The sequence below is a fragment of the Marmota flaviventris genome, chromosome 5, assembly GCF_047511675.1.
Source record: "Marmota flaviventris isolate mMarFla1 chromosome 5, mMarFla1.hap1, whole genome shotgun sequence".
Classification (NCBI taxonomy): domain Eukaryota; kingdom Metazoa; phylum Chordata; class Mammalia; order Rodentia; family Sciuridae; genus Marmota; species Marmota flaviventris.
In genome coordinates, this window is record NC_092502.1 from 2,802,757 (window position 1) to 2,821,770 (window position 19,014).

The following is a 19,014-nucleotide window of genomic DNA, read 5'->3' on the forward strand; positions in this document are numbered from 1 at the left end:
AACAGAGTGACTCCATGCTCTGCCCAGAGTGAAGTCATGGGAAGAATTCATAGAATAGTTGCCCCTCAACGTCTGCAATGCCTGTCTGTGCACCCACATGTAACTTCAGCTGACCTATCCATTTATGTGTATCTCCATCTCAAAACTTTGCGACCCTAACATTTGGCATCCAATAGTGAATGTCTTGGAGAGGAAAGGAGGACTGTTGATCCTGGGTGGACAGGACGAAAGCTGGGCTATCCTAAGTTCACCTGGGCCCTTGCCCACCGTGCATGTACTCATACCTCAGCCTCCACCTGCTCCTGAGTCTGAATCTGTCCTAACCATCCATCTATGTGTCTTCCTTCCACCTCTTCCCCTTGGCTGCTCACCTGCTCACCCTGCCATGCTCCCTGTTACGGTTTGGATGTGAGCTGTCCACCAAAAGCTCATGTGGGAAACATGCAAGAGGGTTCAGAGGGGAAATGATTGGATTGTGAGAGCCCTAACCCCACCAGTGAATCAATCACCTGATGGGATTGAGTGGTAACTGACGCAGGTGGGTGTGGCTGGAGGACGTGGGACACTGGGGCCGTGGCTTTGGGGTATATATTTTTGTCTGGTAAGTGGAGTCTCTCTCTCTCTCTCTCTCTCTCTCTCTCTCTCTCTCTTTCTCTGCTTCCTGGTCATCATCTGCCACACTCTTCCACCATGTGCACCTGTGTGACTTTGTCATCATGCTTTCCCCATCCCCGAGTCTCAGCATTTTTATCGACTGTGACTAGAGAGCTGTCATTTCTGCTTCATTCTGTCCTTCTGTCATCTGTAGAAACAGGAAAGCTTTCTTTCCAGACTACTACTTATGTTAATTACACCACTTTGGGTCTGCAATTATTTATTTTTTAAAATATTTTTTTTTCCAATTCTGAGCATCCCAATTATGTCCCAAACAGCCTCTGCTCAGAAAAGTAAATTAGCAGCATAACTCTTATGAATGACTATGGAGGTTCCACAAAAGAGAAAAGTAGACTACTTGTTATGGTTTGGAAATAAGGTGTCTCCCTGAAGTTCTGGTGTACGATTGTGATGTGTCAACCCAAAATAAAATTTAACAATAAAAAAAATGCATTGCAAAGTATCCTGTGTTCTTTGCTTGGAAGAATTAATATTGGGCGAGATCCAAGATGGCGGGCTGGAGGGAGGCAGCATTCTGTGTCGCTCCCTGACTTGGGTCTCAAGTAGTGACAATACTGCTTCTCTGCAAGCGATATTCCTGCTCTCTGGCGGGAAACATGGCCACCGTGCCCATACAGGGCTCTAGGCCTCCGCATCAGCGTAGGTTTCCCAATTACTGGCCCACCAGGACTACTGGGCAACCAAGTGGGACCATCAGCACCTGCGCAGAACTCTCAGCCACTCACCTGAGCAGAAATCACTGATACCACTCCCTCACAGGACACCTGGCAGCTTCTCACATGCAGGAATCTGGCCACCACTCCTGTGTGGATCCCCATCTACCTATGTGGGGCTGCCCCATCACCACCATCTTGGAACCCTGCAGCATCGGAGATAGTCCCCTACACGTAGTGGCCTGCTCTCCAGAACTTCCCACAGGCTCTGAAGTCAGCCAACAGCCACACACTGCACACCACAGAGTCGTTTCTGAATTCATCGTCCAATGCCATCACGGCTCCCCCCACATAACCTGACAGCCCACCGCTGAAAGCAGGCGCCTCCATCTTGGGTCACCTTCATCACCATCTTCAGTAGGGGCAACTCCAAGTTTGGAACTCTGGCTGGCCAGGGACCCAGTTTCTACCCAGTTTCTTCACCATTCATAGGGTGGAGATACAAGTTAACAACAGACGACCCCACCTATTGGATGAGAAGGGAAGCAGGAAAGATACTGATCTCCACCAAACAATCCCTGTGTCTTCCTTCAAGATTTTTTTCCTCTCCCTCTCTATTCTCCCACCCTCACATCCCCAACATATGTGAAACCAAGTGTTTTGCATGAATTAGGATACCGAGGACTGGGACTTCTGACTAGCATATTACACCTGTGTTGTATACTCTTTATTTCTTTTTTCCCATCAGTTTCTACTATCTTAACATTTTTATTTTTCTTAATATGAATGTGTGTTTGTTTTATGTACTCTACTGTCTTCCCACTTACTTGTCTACCCAAATTTATTTCCTCTCCCTTCTCCTGCTACTAACCTTCCTCTTTAAATTTCTCTTTCACACTTCCTAAGATACAACAACTCTATCTCCTCACCCCCTACCTCCTCAGCATATCATCCTACTCCTCGCCCCTGGTTCTTTGTCCACCATCAGAAACTGTAAACCCTTTTACAAATCTACTGAGTATATTGTAGATAACAATTGAATTCACCATTTCTGGACATTGTGACCAAACTGTAAGTGTCTTAATGGCAAACATCAGTTTTTAGGGTGTATATTGTTTATATTGGGATCTAATAACACTGTCCTTCACCTCAAAGGAGAGGTATCCCTACAGGAGATAAGCCTATAGGGTAAAAGAGTAACATCTAAGATCCACAGAGCTAGAAGGGAAGACACACAGCAACATGAAAAGACAAGGGAAGAGAGTGCCCCAAACCAATCAAGATGCTACCTGATTCGAACCCATGGCCAGCACAGCAGAAGGAATGGCAGAGAAGGAGTTCAGGAATACATAATTAAAATGTTCTGTGAATTAAAGGAAGAATTAATATTGTTAAAATTACCATATTAAAAATCTGAAGATACAATGTAATCCCTACAAATTTCTAATGTCATTTTTATAGATATGTAAAATTAAATTTTATATAAAACCACAAAAACCTTGAGTAGCCAAGGAAATTATGGGCAAAAATAACAAAACAGGAGGAATAACACAAAGCTGGTGTTAGCTTTGAGGAAAAAGTTCAATTTTTTTGTTGAGATCAATTGGAAAGTGTGGTGAGTATTGCTAAAATTTGAATTTTATGTCTTCCAATATTGCTTTAAATGTCCCCTTCCAAAGGTTGAATATTTGACATGATAGATACTTTAGCTTGATCTAATTATTCCATGTTTTATTGAAAATAATAAATGTGTTATATCTAATACTATAACTACCATGAATTATTATTATCATTAAATAATTTCAAGTATATGAATAAAAATTAATTCTAATTGAGATTCAAACACACCAGAGGTGATGAAAGAGTAAGAAGCAGACACCGGCCGCGAGGACAGAAGCTGTGACTGTGTGGCCCTTACACCAGCCCAAAACTGGAATCAAGCAAAATAACCCAGAACACAGCAATTCCCTGCAAGTAATCAGAAAAAAGGGGGGTTGACAAACAGCCTAACAGAAAGTAAAAGTAACCGTTCTAAGGACAGTAAGTGAAATATATTTAAACACACTTGTGGATAACTGAGCACTGTCAGGAAAACAGAATAAACCTTAAATAGATATGCAAAAGAGAAAAAGGAAAAGACCAAAGCAGATCACTAAAAAAGCGACAGGCAATAAATACTGAGGAGTAGAAGGATGTGGTCATTGCAGGAGAACATGGTGGAGAAAAGGACAAGTGTCCACTTTGCTTAATTACCTGGAGCAGGCCTGGGGAAACTAACCATGAGCAGACAAATGGAAGCATTGAGACCTGAGCTCTGCACGGCACCATTATAGAGGTGGGAGGAGAGGATGCCCTAGTGGTGAGTACAGGACAGCAGGGCGGTCCTGTGCCCTGGATGCCACAGACTTTGAATTACTACCGGCTCTGGAGACAGTGTCTTTCTGTCCCGACAGAATGCTCCTGTCAAGAGGACGCACAGCAATTTTAAATACACACGCACCCACTACAGAAAAGGGCTGCGTAGGAACATGGACAGACCTGAACACAAACGTCAAGAGCAGTGAAGTAAAGGTCGGTGCTCAGACTGGATCTAGAGTGTCCCCAGGGCCTGCGTGGTGAGAGTCTGGGCTGCAGTGTGGACTGCTTGGGTGGTGGAGGAGAGCCAGTGGAAGCAGGGTCACCGCCCTGGACATGCCCTGGAGATGCTGGCCCTGTCCCTTCCTGCATCCCCATGCTTCCCAGATGCCAGGAGTGAGCAGATTCAACCACCTCAAGCCCCTCCATGATGTACCTCACCACAGGCCCGAAGACACAGGGACAAATGACCATTGGGGAAAGCTCCTACACCAGGAGCCAAAACAAAGCCTTTCTCTCGTTAAGCTGATTGACCTCTAGCATTTGACGGCCAAGGAAAGCCAGCTGACACGGGAGGGACTTTGCAGTAGAACCTTTCTTCCGTTCAGGAAGACCATCTGGCCATCTGGCCTGCGGAGAGCAGAGGCACCCAGGGGGAACCACAGACCATTCCACTCAGGAGCGGCAGAACCACCCTCTTCTACAAGACCATCCCTTCTGAAAAGCTGGAATAACTGTACTGGAATGTCCATGGCAGCTTGGGAGACTCTTGTCACAACCCTGGCTTGTGAGAGAAAGAGGTCCCAAGAGATCCCAATGTAAGACCTGAAGAGAGAGGGAGTGTCCTGAGGCCCAGTCCAGGAGGGTTCCCAGGCCGACGCACACATGTGGAGCCCATGCAGCACACCCCATGGTGACGGGAATCAGGCTGCTTCAGGTGGAAGCCGTGTCCGCGCAGCCGTGGCTCCCTCCCCGCAGAGCAGACAGAAGCCGTGGGGACTTGTATTTCTGTTCCTTTTGATGTTTGTGTCTGACTTGGTCCTGTTGAGTCTGAAATTAGAGTTATTGAAACAGTGAAATGGGTTAACATTTACTTGTTGCCCTCACCACATTCAGTCATTGCAAACGTTCTCTATCTATCATCCATCTGTCCTTCTGTCATCCATCTGTCTGTCTGCCATCTATCTGACTTTCAGACAAAGATTCTTCTATTGCTCAATCAATACCCAACTAGGAAATCAAGTTGGGGTCACCATTGGAACGGGGTGCACTAACACTCACGGGTCTGACCCTACACCCTCAGGTGTCGTGTGGGCGGCACACAGCTTCACAGAGGAGACGTGGAATGGTGCATGGACGACGTGTGGAGTTTGCCATGGAGCTGCACGTGTGTCAGTATCTGAGGATATAATCCTACTTTGGAGGGATGATTGCTATGAATACAGACACCTTGACAACAACACTCTTTGCTCTTGATGACAAGTGCATTAGCAGGAAATGTCTTGCTTTACCTCACCCGGGGCCATCATTAGAATCAAAGATGGCACTCACAGGATTTAGACTCATTTTTAAACTTTCTGAGATTGATTAGCTATGAGTTTCTGTTAGTCAGTTGGTTTCAATTTGGATCATGTGCAAGAGAAGAGTATTCCCCCTAGGGTCATTATCATTACTGTCATTTTTCCTAGGGGAAAAGGGGTGCAATATAAACCAGGCTAAATTCCTGACTGCGTCCAAATGCAAGCGATGAGTTTGTTTTTCTTTCCTGATGTGATGCGCTGTCCATATCATCTGGCCTCCTGGTTGAGTATTTTTATGGGTAATATAACCTCCTACAAAAGAATACTTAAATGTCATATTGCCTTGATATGCATATGGTAAAATAAGTCATTTTAATTGCATGAAGTTTAGGTTATATGTGGGCTATTTGTGCTTCATGATTTTCTTCTCTTGTTCTCTAGCTAGTGGAAACTTGAAATAACTCTTTGGTGAAGAGAAAAGCTTCCTGTGCGGTGTACGTGCCTTGGGCCATATGCAGAGGGGTAAGTCAAACACTGGAGGGTGGGACATCTGGGTGATTTCCCAAGGAGGTGATGCCTGCCAGCCCCCACGTGGGTTCCCATGGTGTGTGTGACCAGGCGGCCACCTAGAGCACCTATAAGGCTGTATTTCATGAGCACTCTTCTTAATCTCTAGTCCATCAACTCCTGATTCCTCACATTGACAAGGAAGGTTCTGGAACTTCTTCCTCATGACTCTTATTTTTCTAATTAGATGGCTGATTAAACCGGATTTAGTTAAGTTTAGTAGAAGGAGATTGCTACTCCAAACACAAGTTCCCTCACCACATGAGCAAATTCTACGTTCCACATGTCAAGTCAGGAAGTTTTATTGAGTTTTAAACAATCAAGTGCAAAATTTAATGAAAATGCAACAGTTTTTGGAGGATAATTGTTGGTTATGTAGCTTTGAGGAAGGACCGGAGCATGTTATCAATCTGAATGATACTCATTCCTCATAGTGTTGTGTTTTTTTTTTTTTGAAGTCAAATTTGCAAATGTAAAAAGAAAATTAGTAACTACCTAGGAAGTTAGTGTTCACTTTCTCAAGTTACTGCTCCCCGGGTTAGAAAAGTGCCTTATTTATTCACGTGAATGTACTAATATGGCCAGGCTGACAGAATCTCGTTTGGGGGTTCTTCCTGCCAAGGAGGATGTAAGCCACCTGAGAAATTAAAGCCTAGAATAATTAATGAAGAACAAAAGACAAGGTCAGAAAGACAGATTCACCAGGGGAGTCCCTGATAGGTCTAGTCCACACAGGAGCTGGAGCCAGACAGTTGGGAATGGCTCCCCTGTTGACTGATGGGGCACATCAAAGGCAGGGATAAGGTTTCAGGGTGCAGTCTTGCTTCCTTATGTCTTGCAGTCGGCAGGTCACACCCATCTCAGAGGGGCTGTGTGGCTACAGCAGGTCACCCCATCTCCAGTGCTATGTGGGACCTTTGGCAGAGCTGAGGGGGAAGTTCACCTGCACCAGGCAGTCTATCCCTGTGGGGGGTGCCATGGGACATTCCAGTGCTAGACCCATCCCCTCACTGGCTGTGATGTGCAACACAATCCACACTCAGCCCATGGATGGCTCTCAACATACAAGTACATTTTAAAGATATTAATACATAAAAATGTAGACAGGAGTTTTAAACTTGGTGGAATTGAGAGCATTCCAGACCTAAGAGTTGAGTTGACAGGTGGCTTTTCCCTGAACCATTCTCTCCCTCATTACACATCCCTCCTCAGATGAAGAACAATTACTGCCAATCCATGACTTATAACAATTTTCTTCCCTAGGTTTTGATTTGAAGAGATCACTAAAAACTGTTTATTTCCAAAGAACAGTGTTAACAAACCTGGTGTTACTTGAGGAGGGAAAAATAGAACTCTTGCAATTCTTACCCAAGTCTTACAGGAAATAGAAAAGCAGACTTAAAAGCATTTCTTGCCAGGTAGGAAACGTATCCTTGTGTCTAAGTGGTAACACCCATGTTCTCTGAGAAAGAAAGCATTTCCAGCTGCCACCCGGCTAAATAGATCATATGAGGACCAGAGAAAGTAACTTTTGGATTTTATTTTCTGACCAGTTTTATCTTTGAATTTTCCATTGCATACATGTAGTGTTAGAGGGAAAAAAATCCACAGTGCTTACTTGTGGAATTGAGTGAAGCTTCCTGTAAAGAGGCGGTGACACTGGGCTTCTGTGGGCCGGGCAGGGCCACGCTGACCCGGGGGGCTGCTCTGGAAGTTGTGTGGGGATGCTCCTGCTGACTTCTTCCAGGTCTGGGTACTTCTAGTGCAATCCACTCCTTCACCTCATGTTTCCCCATATGTCTGCTGATTCTAATTCTGATTTAAGTGCACGTATCAATGATTGCACCCCTAATCAGAATGATAGTATATATGGGATATAAATACCTATAACAGGTAATATGAATGTCCAGGACCTTCTAAGGAGTCTAGTACCAAGGATAGCACCACCCAGGGCAGCACGAGGCAAGTGTCCCAGCAGAGGACAGAACCCTGCTCAGAGCTCGCTCCACTGCGACTTCCCACAGGGTGGTGAAGGCTGGCACCAGAGTCCCCAGGTGCTCAGGCAGCGTCCTCTGGAAAAGGAACCTAGCAGGACTATTTCAAGAAATGGCAAGAGTACAGGTGTGTCCAACAGGTGATTAAATAGCTGCACCTCCTGGTCAGCAGGGCTGACAGGTCATGTCCACCACATGCCCACTGCTTCCCAGAGCTCCCCAGCCCCGGGCTCCCTGCTCTCTAGACATAACCGGGCTTGTCGGCTTCCTTCCCTCCAGGAAGGCCCTGTGCAGGGAGCAGATGGATGTGGGCAACCTCAGCACAGTGACGCAGTTTGTGCTCATGGGGCTCTCCGACCTCCCCGAGGTGCGCTACCCTCTCTTCGTGGTCTTTGCCGTCATCTACCAGATCACCTTGGCAGGAAACGGGGCCATTCTCTTGGCCCTTTGCACGGAGAGAAAGCTGCACACTCCCATGTATTACCTTCTGGCAAATTTGTCCCTCCTGGACATCTTCTGCCCATCAGCCACCGTCCCCAAAATGCTGCACAACCTCTTGAGCGGGGAGAACAGCATTTCTTTCCTCGGGTGTGCAGTGCAGCTCTATTTCCTGGTGGCCCTAGCTGGGAGTGAAGTCTTCCTGCTGGCCGTCATGGCTTATGACCGCTACGTGGCCATATGCTTTCCTCTGCGTTATGCTCTCATCATGACCCAGGTGCGCTGTGTCCAGCTGGTGTGTGGGACCTGGGCAGCTGGGTTCCTCAACTCTCTCCTGCACACTGTGTCCACCTTCCGCCTGTCTTTCTGCAAGTCCAACCTGGTCAACCAGTACTACTGCGACATCCCACAGGTTGTGGCCCTCTCCTGCTCCTCCACGTACATGGCAGAGATGCTTGTTTTAGTGATAGGAGGCATGCTGGGAATCAGCGCCTTCCTGACCACCCTGGTCTCTTACGTGTACATCATCTGCACCATCCTCAGGATCCGGTCAACAGAAGGCAAGCGCAGAGCCTTCTCCACCTGTGCATCCCACCTCCTGGTGGTCTGCCTCTTCTACGGCACAACCATCTTCACCTACATCCGCCCCTCTTCCAGCCAACATTCCCCTGCCAGAGACAGACTCATCTCTATGCTCTACGGGGTGATCACCCCGATGCTGAACCCCCTCATCTACAGCTTGAGAAACTCGGAGGTCAAGGGAGCACTCACGAGGGTCCTGTGTGGAGGAGCACGTTCACGGCAAGCAGAGCATTAGAACAGAGTGACTCCGTGCTCTGCCCAGAGTGAACTCATGGGAAAATGGTTTTCTCTCAAGATTTGGGGTAAAGTTCGGTACACACAGAAATTCATAGACATACATGTAGGTGCACCTTTAGCTGCACGTATTTATGTATCTCATTCTTTATTAGGAATTAAAATTTGTCGTCCAAAATTAAAATTCTTTGACATTCTAACGGACCGTCTGCTAACTTGTATCCATGGCTACCTTTCCTATGCCCATCCCTAACAGAGCTAGACTATGTCTTCTGTCTTATTTCCTTTTCTAATCAACATCCAACCGTCTCTCTGTAGATCTTCCATTTAAACTCCTCGTTTCTGTATTTTTAGCTGAAAATGGACAAGCTGTGACCATGAACACTTAGGAGGTTCTAAGGGAAGTTATGGTGCACACACGTGTGTTAACTGAGCTGCATCCTTACACAGCCCTCTCCTCGTCGCCCTGCGCTGTCCTGTGGTGGGAGCTCTTGACACGGACTTGCGTGACGAGTTTGAAATGCACGCTGTGTTACTGGCCATGCTCATCATGCGCTGCAGCAGGTCTCGGGGACACGAATACCTGGCCTGTGTGTTGAGGCTCCGAGCCCTGAGCACTCATCTCCCACTCTCTCCCTCCCTGGTAACCCGCCCTCCTCTCTCTCCTTTCTTTGAGTTCAATTTCTTCAGGTTCCACATGTGAGTTAAGAACATAGGGTATACATATGGTAACATACGGTATACGTATTGTAACATGCGGTATTCATGCGGTATCATATGGTATTCATATGGTATCATACGGTATTCTCTGTGCTTGGTTTATTTCATTTAGCATAAAGGTCTTCATTTCCATCCAAGTGAGGAATTTTAAAGCAGGGGAGTGCTGGGGGCAAGAGCCTTTGGCCCTGAAGCCTTGGTCCACCAGACGCAGTGTGGTGCTCTCAGGCCACCTTCCCAGGTGGCTGGGATTTGGCTTGGGTTTGCATTGATTTGTTCAAATTCCTATCCTATTTTCTAGCATGAATCCACATCTTTCCAAGAATGTAGTTCCACGCCTTAGGAAAACCCTCAGGTGGAGCGTTTTTCACGCCCGGCCGGTGGGCGCTGTGACAGAAGTCACGTCTCCCCTGCACAGGGTGCTGCCGTCTGTCAGGAGGAGGAAGGCTTGTCCCCTGTGGGGTCTCAACAGTCTGCCTAAGCAGATTCCTCACCTCCTGCTGAAAACCTCTCTGCCCACCATCTTCCCCATCCCAATTTACACGGCCTCATGCTTCAGGGTGTACAGGTCAGTAGCCCTGCTACTATCTGAACCTGAGTGTCCCCTGAAGTGCCTGTGCCGACACCTAGACCCCAGCGGGATGGCATCTGGAGGGGGGGCCTCTGGGAGAAAGCAAGGACCCGAAGTTGAGCCCTTGAAAGTGGACTCAGAGGCCACATGAGGGACAGGAGACCCGCCTCAGTCTCCCAGCCATGTGTGGCTACAATGAGGTGGTGCCACCGCACCCCAGGTGGCAGACCCCACCAAGAGCCCCATGCGACCCCACAACCAGGCTCCAGGACTGGAGGAATTTGTCACGTAACCCCTCAGGTGTGGCGTCCTGTCCTCACCGTCCACAGATGCAGCGCCCTCTTCTGCAGACTCAACCAGAAACTCAGTGCTCCCGCCCACGGCTGCAGCTTCTGGGTGCATCGTTGAGGCCGCCCCCCAACTTTACCCTTCTCCTCAGTGTGCTTCTCCGCAATGCAGCCGTGCACGTCCTGGCAAGCGTCCCCATATTCAGGACAGGACTTCCAGTGTCATCCTGTGCCAAGCCCAGATGCTTCATGGGTGACCGACTCCCAGGCCTGAACTCAGTGTCCTGGACTCACCCCCACCTTGCCCGCGTGGCTGGACTGCCTCGGTTCTCACGCTCGTTGCCACTAGGGAAGGCTTCATGCTCATGGTCCTGGTGGCCTAGGTCCTCTCCACCATCTCCGTGGCTCGCCCCCTCCTCATGCCGCGGAGGCCTTCCTCACCAATGCCTCACCCCCACACTCCTGTGGGCCCTTGACACTGCCTCATGGACTCCATGATCCCAGCATTTATTTCCCACTTTTCCCCTAGAATATGAGGTCTCCATCTTCCAGACACACCTGCAGTGCCCAGCATTGCTGCATGCTCGAGACCCCCATGGACACTAGTCTGCTAACTAAAGAGCCATGAGGCCAGTGTGGCTCTTGGCATGACCGAGGGGTCACCCAAGTCTCAGCAGTAAGCATGGGCACAGAGAGGGCTGGGCAGGACAAGAGACACTGCTGCTGCTGTGCCTGGCCCATCACCCAGACCAGGAACAAGAAAGCCAGGCCATTGGGCCAGGCAAGGTCAGCTGACCTGAGCTGATGAGAGCAGTAGCTGTGGCTGCAAGACAGCCCCAGCAAATGCTGGGCATGACGTTGCACGCTCGTCATCACAGAGGCTCAGGAGGCTGAGGCAGGAGGGTCTCAAGGCCAGCCTCAGCAATTCCATGAGGACCTAAGCAACTCAGTGAGTACCTGTCTCAAAATAAAAAAATAAGAAGGTCTGGGATGTGGCTCAGTGGTAAAGTGCCCCCTGGACTCAATCCCTAATACCAAAATACAAAAAAATAAACAAACAGAAACAAAGAGCACCAGCGACTGGGCATGAGGGATCATTCAGGGTCAGTGTGGCCAGCGTGCCTTAGGACTGGGAGAATGTGGGCTCCAGGGCTTGGGAGTGCTGGCCCAAGGGTGTAACAGGCTCCACTTTGTATCTGAGTGTCAACCTTGCTGCTTGCCCATGGGGACATTTCCCCTCCTGTTCTCTCTCTCCCACTTCATGGCTGCAGGGAGAGCAGGTGAGCCTCCATCGGTCCTGAGCCAAGCTGCCTGTCCTTTCCCTTACTGCCCACCCTACTGCCCAGCTGCAGACCTGGAAATGGGCAACGGCTCTCTTGCGGATGAGGACCATCCCTGAGTACATCCTCTCACAGTTCCTGGAAAACAGCACTAGGGGGCAGCCTCGGGCAGCGTCAGCCTGCGGCCTCCCTCCTTCACCAGCAAGGCAAGAGAACTTCTGCTCCGCGAGGATCCAGCTGGACCCAGCTGGTGGTGTCTTGGGTGTGGAGTTTCTCTGGCAAGGCACAAAAAGTTCTGAACTTGACTGTGGTAGAGGTGCAGGACTCCACGGCTGTGCTAGACAAGAAGCACACAGGGGGACTGCATCACAGTAAAGAACATCAGAGTGAAGAAAATGATGGTGGACCAAGCCCAGATGGGAGCAAGGAAGAGAAAGAAACAGAAAACATTTAAGTCACGAAATGAGATGACAGGAACAATTTCAAATATTCAGTAAAATCAGTAAGCAAGAATGGAGAAGTCTGAGAATCTTGATTTAAATCGAAAAATTCAAAGTTAAAAGAAAAAAATCAGGAAAAATCGGGAGGTTTGAAGGTGAATGGGACCATGCCAACCCAACGCAGGCTTCAGGCTTCTTCCAGGGACGAGGCCCTGGGAGGGCACAGGAGGAAGTGATTCCATGCAGCCAAGTGGCAGATTCAACTTTGGTCCTGTTACCCGTCAGGTAATAAGGCATCTGGACCAGAGACGGGGTCTGCCCAAGTGCTTCACAGCACGCGCTGGTCCACCCCTTGCCAGCCCTGCTTCCGGCAACACAAGAGGAAGGTCAACTTCCCTGTGACCAGGGATTGGAAATAGGAGGCCACCATCCTCCCCTCCTCTCGGGAGGTGCCCCTAATTCAGCACCATGGCAGTAAAGAGACTCCCCAAGTGTCCAGGTCCCCTTCCTCCTTGAAATGCAGGTGCCTGGACCCAAATGCCTCAACCCAGAATCCACCCAGGCGCACCCCTCAGCTCTGCCCTGCAGGGCAGGAGTTTCATTGTCTCTGTTCTATCATTCCTTTATTTAAATCAAGCTACACTGACTTTATTCACTTATCATGTTCACCACCTAAAACATCTGTTCCAATAAATGCACTGTAATGTGAACGGATGATTCGATCAATCCCAATGGATGCTCTGTATCCCACGTAGTTAGGTCACATCAATAGCTTCACCATGAAAATCTCCACATCAAAAGTGATTTATTTTATAAATTTTGACTCATTTTTTTCTTCCCTTTCTTTCTTTAATTCTTTTTTTTTTTAATTTTAGGTGCCCAAGTACCAAGTGGTAGAAATTTAAGTTAGATGGGGCTGCTCCTAAAAGCAAATTTCTTAAACCCCATCCACATTTCAAGACTGCTGAGTCCCAAGTCCATCTTTTAACTGCTGGGCTGCCAGGATCACCTGCACCGTATTGAAGCTACACTATTCCAATAGGTTGTTAATTCTGCATGAATCAGGGCAAGCAATTGGTCAGCCTGTGACAGTCCCGTGCATGTTAACTGAACATGGCAAATATTCACTCTTTCTAGATGTGAAAACTACGGATCACATCCCAGCAGTTTGGAATTTACCAAAGCTTGTTTCCTGTGCTAGTTAATCCAGGAAGCTCACCCATGGGTTTGTGTGACTCCATTGGGGATAAATGAGTCAATTGCTAGTAAAGCTGTTAGCTGATCACTCACCCCCTGCCAGCTTGCACCATTCATTCAGCGCTATATTGAGATTTTCTGGAAGACAGATCAACGGGTCCCAGCTTCTTAGTAATTTAAGAGAAAAACCATAAAATGTTTTGTGACCTCATTTTGGAATGCAAAGGTGTCCCAAGGGCACCCCTCGGGTCTAGCCTCACCATGCCGTGCCAGCCTCTATCTCTGGGTATCATCCCAGCCTGCAGAGGATGTTTTCATAGAGTTTCCATCCTCTATGGAACAAGAACTGCTCATTCCTTACTGTTGTGTGGAAAATGCTTCACCTTTTCTGTCCTGCTGAGGCTACAAAATTCACTGTTGACTTTCTTCTACATCAGCTCTGAGGGCAAGTGCGTCTGTCACACAGCTTCGAGCACTGGACAGTAGAAAGCCTGACTAAGAACACTCGTGGCTTCCTTTGCTGTGACAGCGAGCGGCTGTCCCCTCTGCCACACAACCTCTCCAGCGTGGTGGGCAACGAGGATGGCTGAGGCTCTAGCAGGTTAGAGTGGAGACACTGGCTATGTAACGTCCGTGCTCAGCTCTTTAAAATCCTGGCTGTTGGGCAGCTGTTCTTTCGTAGTGACTCTGGTTTCTAAAAGCAGTTGTCCAAACTGGAAGAACTTAGTTCCTCTTATCACCCTCCAGGGGTAGGAGGTCTCTCTAGAGGCAGAGAAGACTGTACTTGGACTTTTCAGGTCCTTAACTCACTGCAGAAAAGAATTTAAGGAAGATTCAGGTCTCAGTGGCCAGGAAGAAGGCTGGGCTTGGGTTTCTTAAGGTGCACACGAGGTCGGACATGTGTGATCCCAAGGGGCTGGGCATTCTGAGCCAGGCCGTGCCTTCTCAGTCCCAGGACCCTGGTCTGGTGTGTAGGCTCTGTCTGTGTCCAGGGGTGGGGTGGTCCAGCTGGCGACTGAGCCAGGGGGTCATGGACCAATCAAATGGGAGGCCCCATGCTCAGGAGGTTGATGGTCTCATTCTCTTTGTTTTTCTTTCCACACTTTATAACTATTTATTTGTGTATTGAAATTTGACCTAAATAGTGCGGTTCCCATGCCTTATTCCTACATGCACTTAACGTCATCTGCTCAGTCTCCTTCCTCAGGACGTCTTGAGGTCTTGTTCCTGCTTTGCAACATTCCAAAAAACCTACAGGGAACTGGAAAGTCCCAAAGTTCAGTGATCCCACACACTCCAGCCAAAGGGATGACGTCCTGGGATAGGGTTCAGTCCCCAGAGACATTTCTGCCACTTCTTGGAGATTTGTCTGCAAAACCAGAATGCAGAGTGGCCTTGATGGTGATCTTCAGCATACAGAAGAGGAATGTGAGCAGTTTTTCTTTTTTTTTCTCTTTTAAAAAAAATTGATTTAGTTTGAAGCCGTGGTTAACCCAAGGGCCTCCTCTTGTCTCTTTCCTCCCTCCTGTAACTTAATGGAGGACATTTCAGAATTCTACTTTCTTCAGCACCAAAACAGAAGCACCACAGTGAATGGAGCAGATCATGTGATACGCGTGAATGTGTCTCAGTGATGTCCCCTGCCGTGCGGGATTACAATGCACCAGGACAGACTAGCAACACAGAAACACTTAAAGACCAGTGAACAGAATCAAGCCTGAATGGTCAGAAGTAAACATGCCAGTGTTGGGCTGGAATTCAAGGTGAGGAGAGGGCTCTCGCCCCCCGGAGCACAAGCTCACAGGGAGCAGGAAGGCCTGTGGAGTGAACGGTGGCACGGAGTCACGGGGACAGGCACAAGGACTGGCATCTGTCACCGGCACCTGTCACCATGCTGTGCTGGCTGCTCTTGGTGCACCAAGCACAAGAGGGATTTTTTTGCGTTTAAGCTTTGGGGGCTTGGATGGGGCTCGGTGGCAGAGCATTTGCTGGCATGTGTGAAGCCCCGAGTTCCATCTCCATCACCACAGGGGAAAATATGAAGCATTGGTGCAGAAATGGAAATAGTAACATCAATCCCTCAGGAACCCATAGAAGCAAACGGGGAAATATTTAAAGATCTGAAAACAGGCCTAACTCAGAAACAACAGTAGACACGTGACTGACTTAAAAGATTCTTTAAAGTGTCAAAATATATCAATAGACCATGCAACACACACACAACCACAGAATTTCAGAAATTGAGAGAATTTTCCAAACACTTTCAAACAAACCATGTCAACCATATCAGTAACATTAGAGAAATGTTGTGAAGAATAATGATAAGAATTTGAACCTGGAGTACTGTGTTGAGTGACTAATCATTCCACTCACAGAGCTGATGTATTTTCAGAAACTGTGATCCTCCTAACCTACTTTAGAAGAGGTGGTAACAAAGCAGGTAACCAGGAGGGCACCACGATGTTCTGAGAGCTAGAAAGCTGTGCAACCCCAGAGCAGAACGACTCTGCCCGCACCCTGAAGCCGACAGACGCGGGACTTTTAAAGTTCTGCTGTCTGCACGCAGTGGGATGCCGGTCAGCCACCAAAAGGAGCCAAGTCCTGTCGATTGGATGATGGATAGGCCTACGGATGGTATGCAAAATGCACTGTGCAGAGACAGAGGGACAGATGCCATGCACTCTCATTCTATATGAGGTCGTCTCACAGAATGGAATGGTGAATCCGAGGCTGAGGAAGGTGGGGTTGGTCAATCAACAATGCTGCGGTTGGGAGGGTTCTACAGCACCATCCATGGTGCAATACTGTGGGAAGAAAGGATTCAATGTCCTCCTCACAAAGACCTGATGCCCGCTGGAGGGGATGGATGTGCTAGTCCATCTGACTGACTGGGTTCTCTCACCCAGTGTCCATGCGTCACACCATCACACTAGTCCTTACGTATGTGCAAACTTGTGAATTAGAAGTCAGCTCCACAACACAGCACGTGGTGCAAATCCCAGGCACTGTGACGCGGAGGTCTGTGGCCCTCCATTTCAGGACAGAGCCTCGGGTTCAACATGTCAGACTTCTTGCTCTTATTCATACATGTTTTTAATGCACAGAGAAAAGTTTTGGCTCTACTCTGATTTTATGTTCAAGCTTTTTCCAAACAGGGCTTTTGTTTCAGCCTAACTTTGACTCTTTAAGTGCTGACAGATGAGTTTTGATTCTGTTATACAAGTGGAACTGACGATGTTTCCTGTCCCCAGAATGTGAACGGCAGACTTTCTAGAATTATGTCAGATGATGTACAAGGAACGAATTGATCACAATCAAACAGTATAAATGTGAGCTTCCCAAAATAAGGCAGGGAAATAGTACATACACACACACGCACACGCATGCACACACACACAGACGCCATGGGATAGCCACCCTGTCACGTAAGCGTCCGTGGTTGCCAGAGCATGTGAGAGCGTCAACCTCAACTGCACTCCTGTTGCAAGAGACCTTTCTTAATTACACAGAATAAAGACACAGAGGGTTGGTTGGAAAAGGATGGGAAAAGACAAGCCATGGAGACACCGTGTGGAAAATCCCACAGGGTTGGTTACTGTGTGACCAAGAAGGCGCAGGGGCAGATGAGTGAGCTGGACAAGAGCAGATGGGCCTACAGGGTCAGCACAGCCCAACACAGCCCCAACTGTGTCCACGAGCAGAGAGAGGAGAAGTGGACGAGCAAACCCACACCTAAGGTGGGACCTGAATGCCCTGTGGTGGGTCAAGAATGAGGACGAGCCAGTCGAGATCCCAAGGGTGAGGAGAACGCGCACCACGCTCCAGAAAATAGGTCGATCCACATGCAGAACAGGCCTTCGACATGAGCCACGGATGGTAACACCCCCAACGCTTTCAAAGGGTGAGAGATTGGGAGAGCATGTTTTAATGACCCAAATGGAATTCATCCAGAAATCAGTAATTTAAAAACGAAATTGTCACCTGCTGGGAAATTAAACAATATACTTTTACAAGGTCACCGAATCAAAAATGCATAAATTATAAATATCTTTACTCAAATTATAAGAATGTTAGATATCTAAAGTGTCAAATGCTGCAGAAATTATACCAAAAATAGCAACAACACATGAAGAACACAAAAACGTAGAGAAAGAAAAAAAAACAATAAATAAGTCAAAATCACAAAATCACAATAAATAATATCAATAGAACAAAAGCTGGGCTCCTTTAGAACATTAATAAAATTGATAAAACCAATCATATTGATTAAAAAGACAGAGAAAACCAACAAATAGCAAATAACACAACCAGAAAGGGAAACTTTAGTCATAAAAAAGTTGATGAAAAGATGTTGTTAAAACCTGTGGCGATGGGCGGGGCGGGGCTCAGTGGCAGAGCACTCCCCTAGCACAGGTGGGGCCCTGGGTTCACATACAAATAAAATAAAATAAAGGTACTGTGCCACCTACAACTAAAAAAAGTTAAAAGCCTATGACAATAGACTTTACATCCCAGACAATGTGGATCAACTTTTCAAATAACAGAAAGTATCAAAATTGCAAAAAAATGTAGCAAAGTTGTGTCCTCTGATGGCTATGTAAAATCTGAACACATTGTTTAAATTATAAACCCTTAATGAATTGTTCAAGAAATTACTCCAATCTTTCATAGATGGAATAAAAAATGAGAAAACACTTCCACTTCTCTTCTGAAGCCAAAATAACCCCTACCTAAACTTAATAAAGATATTTAAGACAGTGAAACCGTACCTCAGCATGGAATTTCATGTATGTCAGCATCTCTTCAAAATGCAAAATCCGAGCGCTTATTAATGACACAGACCCTTAGAAATCTTGAGAGCATAATAAGGAATATCTTTAAAAACTTTAGTGAACTTACACAATGGTGACATTTTGCCGTATCTTCCTTCAGAGTTTGAGAAATAAATGAAGACACTCCTGGTCTCTATTTCTATTCAGCATTTTGTTGGAAGTTGAAATAATTTCAGTAAAGCAAGAATAAGAAATAAAAGCATTAAAGATGCAAAACAGAAGGAAAAAATCATCATTATTCATAGACAACATGACTTTTAATGTAGAAATTCTAAATGAATCTACAGATAACTATGAGAAGAAACTAAGATAGTCATATGAGAAAGAAACGAAATGAAATGTAGTTTAAAATATACTTGAGAAATCATCAATGTAACTGTGAGAAATGTAAAATTACTATTTGAGAAAAATAAAGAGAAAACAAAATTTAGTTTGAGATATAATTTAGAATTCCTTCAAAAATTGTAAGAAATCCAACAAGTGATATATAAAAACTGTATTAGGAAAACTGGAAAATATTATGGAGAGAAATTTAAGGTGACTTAGATAAATAGAAGAATAGACCACGTAGTGGGTCGGAGGAGTTCACATTATGAAAATCAGAAATCTCTGTTCCTAGTTTTCCATAGCTGCAGATCTAGCTGAAACTCCTTAAGTTTGTTTTTCTGCATT

At 46.9% G+C, this 19,014-nt stretch overlaps 1 protein-coding gene across 1 annotated transcript; it reads left to right on the top strand.

The window, feature by feature from the left end:
- Positions 1-8,065: 8,065 nt before the first annotated feature.
- On the top strand, positions 8,066-9,019 carry LOC114080294 (olfactory receptor 5V1-like). The gene has a single exon (XM_027921847.2). It carries the CDS (start codon positions 8,066-8,068, stop codon positions 9,017-9,019), a length of 954 nt encoding a protein of 317 aa, XP_027777648.2.
- The last annotated feature ends 9,995 nt before the right edge of the window (positions 9,020-19,014 follow it).